The sequence below is a fragment of the Blennius ocellaris genome, assembly GCF_963422515.1.
Source record: "Blennius ocellaris genome assembly, chromosome: 10".
Lineage (NCBI taxonomy): Eukaryota > Metazoa > Chordata > Actinopteri > Blenniiformes > Blenniidae > Blennius > Blennius ocellaris.
The window spans coordinates 12,165,854-12,178,129 of NC_137659.1; the positions used below are offsets into that span (position 1 = coordinate 12,165,854).

Here is a 12,276-nt window from a genome sequence, read left to right on the forward strand (position 1 = left end):
AATATATTCATGTGTTCTTATTATCTGAGCGTCTCCAACTTTAGATTGGATCACTTTATTTTTCACCATATTTCCTTGAAAGAAGCCCTACAGGAACCTCTGTCAAGAGAATCTGAGTAATAAAATGATCACTCATGACTGTTAAATATGAAGGGATTGATTTTTTTTAATATATATATATATATATATATCAGCCTTACCTTCCTCAACATCACCGCCACAATTCTTTATTTTCTAAAGAAAGAAACGCGTAACATGAGATAGATTACCATTTCCTGACGGTAAACTGACAGTAATTTAAATCCATTAGACATGAAACACTTGCTGTAATACACATTTCCACTGAATGGAATTAACACAGGTGATGAAAGAAAGCTGATAACATTTAAAAAAACAAAAACAAAAAAAAAACCAGTATCAAATTAAATACCTGTCAATTAGTTTCTCTGTGATCCTCATTCCAAACCGTCCCTTCTCCTCATTGAACGTCTCAGTCTGCGCTCACCTGTGACGGACAGATATTTTATGGCACTTGGACTTGGACCCGGCTGTGACACAAAAGGAAGAGGAAGAGAAGCTGGCGACTTACGCGAAGGTGAAACTCCATCTTGTGAGTTGAGAGGGGCTGAGCACCGTTTGCTTTGGCCTCCTACCAAAGCCAAGATTTCATCTCGTCTTTCGCTACAGTTTTAAGTGCAACTATTTTTGTTTTCTATGGTTGTATTTCTTTATTTACATTTCTTTTGCAATTGTCCGTGTTCTTTTGCACTCTTAAGTCTCAATGAAACGTGAACAGTTTTGTCTTGTTGGCAACATTGATGTGATCGTTGGAAAAGATTCCCCCACTATTTGGAACCACAGTCGCAGATAAGCACATCACAATAAACCACAGTTAAACGTAAAGCTTTGCTGGGTCAGCGCATGTCTTGTAATACATTTATGCACGGCCTTTGGACCATGCATGTAAACTCGAGGAGACAGCTGAGAATCTTCCCGACTGTAACCATAATAAAGATGCAAGTATGAGATAAACTCTTTATACTTTTGACCTGCAGGAGGAGGTCTTTCGGGTTGTAGTCCATCGAGATCAGTGGTGAAATTCTATGAAACATCACTTCACTCCAGCAGGGAGGTGGCGCGCATGGGCAGACTTGGCCGAGATGGGAGTCACTGCTGATTACTCAGTGGCGTCAGCGTGCTGAGCTCTGATAAGGAGCAAGGAAGTCCGAGTGAAAATGAAAACCCCTCGTAAACAACACTTCCTTACTGCTGTTGCAGGCGCCAATAGCCAAGATCTATAAGCAGTTAAACTCTGCTCCAGTGCCGACGTTTTCTATTTTTCTTCATGATGTTGAATAGGATCAGATCACTGACAAACTTTAAATGACTCGACAACCTGCAGTGACGGCAACTTAAAATGATCCTGGACGTAAAAGTTAATTGAGAAAAAAATCCTTTTAACTTTTGCATTTCTTTATGTCTCCCCCTGAGATTTATTTAAATATTGATCATGTAACTATGTTTAACACCGACAAAACGATAATTGTGAAATAGAAAATAGTGACAATACCACCATCACTTTTCTGAGCCCAATAGTCCTAGCTGGGTATTTGTATATTTATTTAGACATATAAACAAGTAATATGAGTTTCCAAATTTTCCACAAAAAAAAAAAAGAGTAGGAACTTATTTGGCCCTACCACTTAATGTTACAGCACTTGTGCTCAGTAATGGATTGAAGGTAATCCATTGACAAATACATGAATTATCCATGATTTTAGAGCAAAAAATGTTTCATTTATTTTACTTTGGTAAATTTAATGCTCATTAGTATATATTTTTTTTACATACAAGCAGGGCACACTGTACATTTGCATACATCAACATACTCTTCACAATGGGATGATAAATTACTGAGTTTTTTGATTCAGGAAGCGCTGATGTCGTTTTGACAGAATTAAGTTACAATATGCTAATGTGTGAGAGGGTATCGCTCAAGCAAATAAGGTTATAATGTATATTGATTTTTAAGGATAAAGATTCTTTTTTTGGTTTTGATCAACATTACAAAAGAATACTTTGACGAGCTCTATCATAATTGAGTCAAATCAATAAATAGGTGGCCTATATGCAAATCATTACCGGTAAATGTTCTGAGCCGTATCAGTATGTGCCGAATCAAAAGACACTCCTTAGTGATTGAAAAACACAGAGGATATCTTGTTTACATGCTATATAAATCAAACAGTGTTGATTAGAGGTCAGTTTAGCCAAATCATCTTTTAGTAAAAACAGTACAGCTTCTTTAAAAAAAAAATGAATGAACTAAAGAATATTTGAAAATAATCTTGTCCAGTGATTTAGACTAAATGAACAGTATTTTGCATACTAAATGATCTGACGTGTTCAGTTCTTCAGCGATACGCAGAAAAGACTCCCTGATCCAAACACAGACTGACTTTCTCGGGCACGGCGAGACCTTTAAAAACTTCAGAACCCCGACCAAAATAACCTCCAAGAATGAAAACACGAGGACAAAAAGACACAGTTTGGATTTCATGTATTTTCCTGCAAGCAAAGACAATGGTGTTTGGCTTTGAGTGAAGTAAAACAATAAAATGGGTGTTTGTACCGACCATAATCCAGAATACACACACAATAAAACTAATCTGCAAAGACTCTGGGGCATTTATCTTAAATGTCCTTTTGCGTGAATAGTATTGGGAAGGTTGTTGGATGGGACGAATCACTTCTTAAATGTGTCAATAATACGAGCAGGGTTTGGAAAAACAAAAAAAAACAAAACAACTAATACAATCAGTCAGTGAATCTGTCAAAAAAAAAACTGTTACGAGACATCCAACAACCTGAGTATGAACAAAAGATTTATTGTGGAGATCACATCAACTGAAAGACGTTGTGTTAAACGAGATAGATCCGATTTACTGAAGTCATATCGCTTCCAGTAAATCAAGACTAAAATAGCTAGGTTTGTTGTATGTGTGTGCTGAAAACAAATCTGAACACTTAACATCTTAAGTTTTTTGGAGTTTGTAACAAAAAAAAAAAAAAAATATGACTTAAAAATACACAACAAAAAACAGCAGCTGGAAGCACTTTGTTGCTCAAGTAAACATAAAAACCATTAAGATCTGAAGGCCACCACCAATTTTCAGCAGCAATTCACATTCAAGTCTTTTGTTTTTTAAATTAAAAACAATAAGAAGCTGATAGAGTCACAAGTTTTGGCTTAACTTGCACATTAAATCCAGAATGGATGTACATGGGTTTGTACCTCAATAAATTAGATCAACACAAGCAGACAGGAACCTGTTACTGAAAATCTAAGTTAAAAAAAAAAAAAAAAAAAAAGTTGTGATTTGACTTGAAGCCAGTAAAAAATCTAAACTGTAAAACAATGTTACAAACACATTATGTGTTGTGGCTGCGTTTCCTCCGAGAATGTGTGAAGGTTTACATCTTATTATTGCCGCTACCATTCACCAGCTTCTCTGCAAAAATTGACCGCTGACTTTTTTCATTCCCTTGGGAAAATTTGTTCTACCGCATTGATCAATCCCATTTGTAGGACTGCGCGGAGGTGCAGCCACATTATGGCGCTACAGGGAGCCGACTGAAGTCAAGGGTTGAAAAAAAAAAAAAAAAAAGAAACTTGTCGAGACAAAAGTTACAACTTCCAGACGAAGCCCAAGATGTATGGAATGATATTAATGTACTATCCTGAGCAGGCATTGTGAAAATGTGTGTAAAGGGGAAAAAAAAAAAAAAAAAATTATTTGAGTGAAAGTTTCACACTGCACTCAGGATTGTGGCACAAATATAATTCCATAAGATATGAGGCCAAATATTTAAGACACCAATACCTCTCCTCCACTTATAAATAGCTGAAATCCAGGAATATTAAAAAGAAAGTAGTTAAAAATCTGTTTACGCACACATTAGACTGTGTATAACGAAACTGACCTTAACAGATCAATAAATCAAAAGCCAAAAGAAATAATATTTTCACCATCAGATCAGAGTCAAACTCCACTTTGAATTCCTTTCAAACTTAAAAAACTAAATTACAAGACGTTAAATTCAATCATTTTAACATACTCCTAAAGACTGCTGTCTGCACAACTTGAAAACTCTAACACTTCCGAGTACAGACAGTTACAGACTGTGAATCCACAAAGACATGTATAATGCCCCAGAAAATAAGCATCGGACCTGGATAAATGTGTGCACGACTTAAAATAAGCATTTTAAAAACAGCAAAAATTATAATACAAATCAAAAAGGGAATCTCTCCTGAAATCTGACTCTGACCTGATTGGCGATTGCCACCACAGTAATACTGCTTCACTACATGTCAGGAGGAGTCAATCATGAATTGACAAAAAGGAAATGTGCAAGTTCTTGAACACACGTTTGTTTGCTTGACGACACGTTTCACTTCTGAGCGTGCGAGGCTTCAGGTTGTTTGAGCTCTGCACTGTATTTCATAGGCGCGCCGTCTGCTTTGAGCTGCACGTCCACTAAGGTGAAGATTGAAATGACCTGCGGACACAGACAAAACACCAAGATCCATTTACTTTAAGGTGACGGTTTGGAGCCATTCAAATATAAGAAAACAGCGCTACGTTTCAGAGGAAAAACCTCATTCAAGTTCTTTAACATTATGCAACAACTAATTTAGAAGCAGTAGTGTGAAATCTAGTACAATGCTGAGGGATTTCTATTTTTTTTTTTTTTAAACAGTTCCAGTGTATGACTACACAACTGTAACATCATGTCAGGTGTACATTTTAAAACTTTTTCAGTGTTTGTGAGTCTCACCTGCTCCGCCCGTGGATTCTCCAGGTTTTCTGGGGTCCACAACAAAGTCAGCTCCGATTTCTTTCCCACCTTATGATGGCGGAATGAGTCCAGGCCCACAATGGACTGAAGGTGGAAAACAAATGTTTTTCAACCGTTTTTGAATGAAAATCGATTTTGACACTGGTTCGTCTCAATGTTTTGTAATTTGTCATTTTTTTTTTCTTGAATCAACTTTAGTGTAAAACAGCAGCGAGATGATTGAGTTACTAAACGTAGAACGGTGTCAAAGGACAACAAAACATGAAATGGTGAGTCCACTCAAGCATGTCTGGATATAAGAGAAGCAGTTGTTTGGAATTTGATGCAGACCTTGCAGTAGATCCGTTTCTGGACTCCGTATCGGAGAACCAGCACGTCGAAGGACTGATCCAAAACCCCCATCACCATGGCCTCGGAGTCCAGCGGGCCACACTCCTGAGAAGAACAAAAAAAAAAAAAAAAAAAAAAAAAAAAAAAACATTTGGTTACTGGTGCATCAAGAATCCAACACCGATAAGCTGAAGTTATCACCGACCCTTTATAACAGTGAAGCCTTGACATTCAACCAAAACAACAGGAATGTCAATTCTTCTTGCTTCGTTGTAAACTGGGATTATTTACCTTCACAAACACGCCGAAGAAGAGCTCAGAGCTGAGCTCCTGGACTCGCTTCGACACGGTCTTCTTGTCATTACAATGCGATGCCTGTTTTTCCACTTCCGCTGTTGACAGCTGCAAATGTGGCCCGCAGTCTGTATGCAAACAACGCGAAGACACACAAACATAAATATGGATTGGAGCCAATGGAGCTCGCTCACGCACGTTACAGAAAACAACGAGACGGTCCATGTAAAACGTCAACGCGAGGGCTGGGTTTTGTTTATTCCACCCGTTTCGAAACCTGTGGCTCAGATACATCTCACCACACAAGCTTCAAAGTACATACTCAGCGAGGAAGCCAGGAGCCGGTGGACGATGACGTCGGCATAGCGTCTGATGGGTGAGGTGAAGTGAGTGTAGAGAGGGACGTTGAGGGCGTAGTGTTTGAAAAGCTTTTCGTCATCCACTAAGCCTGTGCAGAAGTACTGCGCCATCTACAACACCAACACAAAGCCAATAAAAACCACTGGACAGGATACGCGACACCATCTTTTTTTTCACCAATTCTAAATGAAGTTTCGATACAACACGAGCTTGATAAAACAGATCCAAGTTCAAACAGATCTAACCTGCATTGGTCTGGAGCACATGTGAGTGAGGACTTCTTTCCGGGCACTGGAATACTCGTCGTCGCCAAGAGTGGTGTTAAGAGTCTTCTGCATGTTGAAAAAGTGAAGGGGAGGATTCACTCATATGCACATTTCAGATGAACTGCAAGTAATTGAAAACATATTTAATTGTTTCCCCGACTAATCAGATCCGAAATGTGTTTGGTCAGTGTGAGAGGATCCCGTTTACATGGCCAGAGAAACGTGACAACTGGGAGTAATCGGATTATTGTAGTTTAAAAACTCTTCAGTTGATGAAGCCCAGCTTACATTTTTTTCCCCAATTTAATGTGAACGCTTTCGGACTATATGCCTCGCGACGAAGGTCTACTTCCTGTTATTTTCAAAACATTCAGGCTCATCTTGTTGGACTTGGCAACACCTTTGATCTTAATGATGGTTGTGTTGAGGACTTTTCATTCGATTCATTCTATTTGTTTGCCAGTCATGTTGCAACAATGTCACTTTGTTTTCTTTAACGACTCAGCAGATGTACAAGAACAAAATATGTCAGATGAAAAGATGGGAGGAAAACTCTTAGTGTTGCAAAACGGATAACTAACAGCATCTGTTAAAACGATCAACATGTCGTTTACGTAAACGACGACCAGATTTTTACTGTGCATGTAAACAAGCTGTGGCTCTTATTAGAGTAACCTATAAAAAAAAAAAACACACACAAATGTGTTCAAAGTATTTCTGGAGATTGAGACATTGTGCTGCATGCGCGGCGCAGGTACTGACATGCAGCGCTCCCGAAGAGGACAGGTCGATGTCGATGCCGAGCTGGTCACACAGCTCCTGCAGCTCGTCCACCATCTTGGCTCTGGGCGGGGGATGCCGTCTGAGCAGAGCCAACGCCGGGAATTTGCGTCGGATGTGGTGAGCTGTGGCAATGTTGGCAAGTAGCATGAACTCCTCCACCAACCTAGAGAAGAGTTTGGTTGTGATGAATAATCAGATGAACAATCCCTGGAATTCTGACAATTGAGAAACGAGAGATTTCATGGACTGGAAACATTTTGAGTGAATAAAAGAAGCATGTGCATCGATTATAAGGAAAAGGATTTAGTGCTCACTTGTTACTGTCTCTGTACTGGTAAACAAAGCAGCCTTGCGGCATCATCGTCTCTTTGTCCAGAGTGAATGAAAGTTTTAACTGCGTAAACAAAAAAAAGGGAGAGAGGTAAAAAAAGTAAGAATACAAAAGAAAACCCTCTGGGACAGCTGTGAAACAAACATGTAACTGGGTCACGGCGCCACGATATTCCCCTTTATGTACAGGCATGAGACCTGCCGACATGTAAATGAGGACGAACCTGGTCCAGTCTGAGGGCTCCTCCGGAAAAGCGCTGAGCTCTTAGGTTTTTGGCAATGGTGTGCAGATTGAGCACAGCTTGATGTATCTCATCAATCGGGTGCACGGGGTCCACAGGTGGCAGCTCCTCAGCGGAGAAAAGCTTCTCGGGGGCTTCGATCATGCTCTGAGCGTGGTCATAACTCAACTTCACACAGGAGCGGATGACGGAGCGCCCGAACCACTCACTCAGGATCTGAGGGGGATTAGAGGACTCCGGCTCAATCAATCATCAGCTAAAGCCTTTTCTCCCACTGCGAACTCTTGCCGCTGAATGCGGCTTTCAGAAATTCATGAATTTTAGATGAACACACCTTTCCCTCGGGAGTGATTTTCCAAATGACGGAGAAAGTGAGTCTGTCGACGAGCGGGTTCAGACTGCAGAGCTCCTCACACAGCAGCCGGGGCAACATGGGGATCACCTGCAGAGCAACACAAGTGTGAGAACCAGCGGCCAGAGTTAAACGGGTCAGCCCGCGATGAACTGAGAAATCATGACTCGGGATTAATGAGAGCAACACCAACCTTTTGAACCAGGTAAACGCTAGTAGCTCTCTGGCTGGCCAGAGCATCCAAAGCGTTACCCTGCTCCACAAAGTAACTCACATCAGCGATGTGAACGCCAACCTCAAAGTTGCCTGTGTCAGAAAAAAACAACAACAAAGAAACATAATTCAAAACAAGGTACACATTCCGAGAGACATTGGGAACATGACATGTAACGAGTAACCACTTTAAAGATCTTTATTTGGATTAATATGTTAGAATTTTTTTTTCAAATCGATTTGATTTAATGTTGACTTATTAGACGCTCGTCTTTGTCTCCATCTGGTGCGGGGAAACAAACTACACAGTCCCCGATCTTGATAGTAAAAGTTCAAAAATATATCTCGCATAAAGACTCCTAACTTCACAATTTCCACATGCAGCCATACGAACAGCATCAGTATAATAATAAAGTTGTTTTTTGAAAATCGGGGACAGTGAGCAGGAGACAGCAGTTTACCGTCTGAGAGTTGTTTACAGGACATGGCATCGTCCAGGTCTCTGGCAGTCGAAGGGTCGATTGTGAAGATGCACTCTTCCCTGAAAATCATAAACGGCGTTTTGGTGAAATTTTCGGCAGAATAACATTTATTCTGTTGGCTGATATAGGTTCCAGGTGGTTGAAGAGTCAAAGTCCTACCTCAGGTCTCTCCTCTTCATTATCTCCTCAGGCGGGATGGTCCAGGGAAGGTTCCTGGGGAGGCAGCCCAACACCTCATCGGAGAACTCGGAGAAATCAACGTCGTACTCCGTCAGGATGCCCTCCGTCTCCGGCTCGATTTCTCCAGCTTGACCCAGCGTTTTAGAGAGCCGACTGAAACATCGGGAGGATAAGCACGCTTTACAACCCAGGGCATTTAAGTTACCCGTGTCGTATTCCAGACGCGAGACGAACCCGTCTGCAAAGCTGCTGTCAGCGGCCCAGTTGGTGATGCGACAGATGAACAAGGTGCCGGCGAAGTCGTCTGGTCGAAAGCGGAAGTTGTCGGGACAGTCGCTGAGGGGAACGTTAATCCGTGGGACGCGGTGGTCGACAGGGGAGAACTTGGCGAAGGGTTTGTCTGGTAGAAACTTCAGGAAGCCAGTAACCGCTCTCGAGTGTTTCTTCTCAACAATGTACACCACCTGGTAGACAAGAGGTTACGAGATAAAAATGCTGTATGCCTTCATTTGTTTCTTTTCCAGCAGAAGAGCAAGAATTTTCTGCTAAAAATAAACTTTTCCAAATGCTTATAATGCAAGCTTCACTTTCTCAAGTGAGCTCAGGTTTTAGCTGTACTTAATCAAGTTGTTTCACTTTGCTGACTCCCAACTTATCCTCAGAAAATCCTTTTTGCAAAGGACTTGATAAACTTGCACTTCTTGCAGCCCAAAACACACAAGACATTTCTGCAATTTTGCACTTATGGTTTCATTTTGAACAGGAAAAAAACTTTGCATTAGCGTGGCTGGATTCATTTCCAGAAATATTTGGGTAAAAAGAAAGAGTTGTGACATGTAAGGCATGAATCTTACCTTAGCAGTCTTCTGCAGTATTTCCCCATTGTGTTGAGGGACTGAGGGGTCTTCCAATGACGTCCTTGCTGTTGACAGAATGATAAAAAACATATATATATATATATATATATATATATATATATATATAAAATGAATAACAATGAAGCCTTCATAAGACTATCCTAATATTGATGATGGTTTGCATCATAGTTATTGTTTACCTGCATTAGTGAGGGTGAGATTCTGACATCTGCTGACGGGTTCATCGTTGCCGCGACACTGACCTACTGCGTTAACGTCAGAGCCCTGTGGACGCTCCGCCTTCCTGTGTTCAGTCTGGTTCTCTGACTCGCTGACCTCTTCACAGTCCGACTTCACAACCTGGAGAGACCGCCGTTCACCATCTACAGATACACTCACTTTGTGTGCAATTTGCTGTAAACTGGAGCATCAGTGGAGAGACTCTGAAACCCAAACGACTCCCGCTGGATGAACAGTGGGCCTTGCAGCCCCATCTGTTTGATTAAGGAATTTCTCTCCTGGGATAAATAAAGCATTTCTATTCTATTCTATTATCGACAAGGAACAGGGACACCACGATCTAGATGAGTGAGAGACTGGGATTGATTGACAAAGTGGCAGAACTGATGGAGCCACTCCAGTTACCTTTTGAAAACAGGAAAGTGAGAAGAGTTTACCTTCCACTGCTCTCGAGGGAGTAGCTGCACCACCACTACGTCTCCATTCAACGCTCTGTTACGAGCTTCAATCCCTTCAAGAAATATATCCTGAGTGTCATCCTGAAAAAAATAAATAAAAAAAATAACGGTCTGATCATTCAGAAGTGAAAACAAAACACTGAAGGCAGCTTTTCCGAACTTACAGGAGATGGAATGAAAGCCTCTTGGTACTTCTTAGGGTTGATTCTGAGTTGACCCTGTAGAGGAACCATGCAGGTGTCACAAGTGATCTGACAGTTTGATCACTGCTACTGTATTAGGTGTTCATACCTGAATGAGTTCTCCTCTTTTGAGACCATGAGACACCTCCTCGGCAGTCATGTAGGACTCAAACAGTTGTTTTTTTGACCCTCGGCCCCCTTTGTTCTTATTCTTGTCTGCAGGAGAATTGGCAGGTAAAAGAAAAAAAAAGAAAATCACAGATTTATGCCATCATAATTATAGTTATACAACGCTGATTGTAAATACACTCCCCAATACTAACCGACAACTTACCACTGGGCTGCTGCAGTTTACCATCTGCACTCTTTTGTTCGGCAGTGTGATTCAGGGGTAGTTTGTTCTTCGCCTTGGACTTTTCTTGTTCCGGCCCAGTTGTCGGTGTCCACACACCGACAAGTGAGTCTGGCTCTTTAGAGGCAATATCCCTGTGAGAGTCCTTGGGTTTCTTTTGTTGCTTCGGGTGTTTTTTTGCATTCGTAGGCGTCAAAGTGCCAAGCTCCTCACCAGACTCGATGTCTCCATCATGGCTGGTGGTGGTGTCTCTTCTCGGTCCCCGTCTCTGCCTGTCAGTCACACCCTGCTTCCTCTCACAGTCGTCCAGGGCGCCTTGAAGGCTTATCTTATCCATGTACAGACAGAGTAAGTTGTCCTCTTCTCTGTTCTTCATGGAGGATGGAGAGAAGTCGCTGGAGTCAGAGAAATCATAAAACACTTGGTCCCTCTGCCGCTGCGGTATGTTCAGCCTTTCACTTTGGGTTTTGAGTCCTGGACCTGGTCCGTTTCCCTCCCGCTGCAATGGCTCCTTAGCACACTGCTCCAGATAGGAGGTGAACCTGCTGCTGCAGTGTTGGCTAAGAAGTCTGGCATAGGCATCTTTCTGAGGAGGATGAGCACTCAGTTTATTCTGACTGTGCTTCGGATCTCGATTCTTTGGATTGACCCTCTTAGGCTGCTGTGGAGAATCCATAAGGGGGGAAGGTGCGTCCTCTGAGAAGAAAGAATATATATCCCCCGTCATTCAAGCATGAATCAACAATAAGTGGCACTTAACCCAACATCACTGAATACTGAAACAGGGCAGAAACAACCTCGAACATGTAACATGGGGCAACTGAAAGAGACATGGATTATTGTTATGAATGCGCCTCTTAAAGATGATCGATTTAAATAATTTATTAAAAACAGACATAATCGGGTTGTCGCCGTCATCAGGTTGTGTTTGTTGATTACCGTCGCAGAATATAAAAGCTAAATCAAGATATTTGTCGTAATGTCACAATAAGCCGCGAGTGTTAGCAACGGCTAAAGGCTAGCTGACGTCAACTGACAATTATTAGCTGATGCTAAGCTAACGGTACCTTAAACACAGCAGGTGCTCATTTAACCTCTGCCAGCTACTTTCCTGAAAAACAGACCACGACGCCGATCACATCAAACAATTCGGTGGTGAACATAAGGACTGTCAAAGTACCATTTTTGAACATTACCTTTAAAACTGCGATGCAAGTTATATAGCGTCGAACTTAGCTGGTGCGTTCATGTGCTCTGTCTGTCGTCGCGAAAGCTTCAAGTCATGTTGCATTTGGGTGCTATCGGAAATTCTCACTTTAAATGAAAATCAAAAACCTAAAACTTTATTTAACAAACATGAAAATCGAAGAACAAGACGTAAACTTATGCAAGATAAAAATATATTTTTAAAAGAATGTACGTAAACGCTGATTATAAAAGATTGAAAAGATAAATACACATTTTCTTCAACATTCAAGAGCTTTATGCATTG

The 12,276-nt window shown here is 41.2% G+C and overlaps 1 protein-coding gene across 1 annotated transcript; it reads right to left on the minus strand.

Annotated features, from left to right (window-relative positions):
- Positions 1 to 2,543: 2,543 nt before the first annotated feature.
- Positions 2,544 to 12,028, minus strand: dis3l2 (DIS3 like 3'-5' exoribonuclease 2). Its single transcript, XM_080502846.1, has 21 exons — positions 11,981 to 12,028; positions 10,767 to 11,480; positions 10,542 to 10,648; positions 10,415 to 10,468; positions 10,230 to 10,331; positions 9,753 to 9,912; positions 9,550 to 9,617; positions 8,930 to 9,159; positions 8,675 to 8,848; positions 8,495 to 8,574; positions 8,014 to 8,126; positions 7,803 to 7,910; positions 7,451 to 7,684; positions 7,211 to 7,290; positions 6,876 to 7,059; positions 6,093 to 6,179; positions 5,810 to 5,957; positions 5,485 to 5,615; positions 5,194 to 5,298; positions 4,843 to 4,947; positions 2,544 to 4,563 (listed from the first exon to the last, which is right to left on the minus strand). Exons 2-21 carry the CDS (start codon positions 11,458 to 11,460, stop codon positions 4,456 to 4,458), a joined length of 3,072 nt encoding a protein of 1,023 aa, XP_080358972.1. The 5' UTR covers positions 11,461 to 11,480; positions 11,981 to 12,028; the 3' UTR covers positions 2,544 to 4,455.
- Positions 12,029 to 12,276: the final 248 nt, after the last annotated feature.

What these genes read in the sequence shown, in the direction of transcription:
- dis3l2 (XM_080502846.1), bottom strand. Translation starts at nt 11,460, where the DNA reads ATGGATTCTCCACAGCAGCCTAAGAGGGTCAATCCAAAGAATCGAGAT. An exon ending in CAGTACAGAGACAGTAACAA is followed by an intron (nt 7,060 to 7,210) that starts GTGAGCACTAAA and finishes ACTCTTCTCTAG; the next exon opens with GTTGGTGGAGGAGTTCATGC. An exon ending in AGAAACGGATCTACTGCAAG is followed by an intron (nt 4,948 to 5,193) that starts GTCTGCATCAAA and finishes TTCCACCTTCAG; the next exon opens with TCCATTGTGGGCCTGGACTC.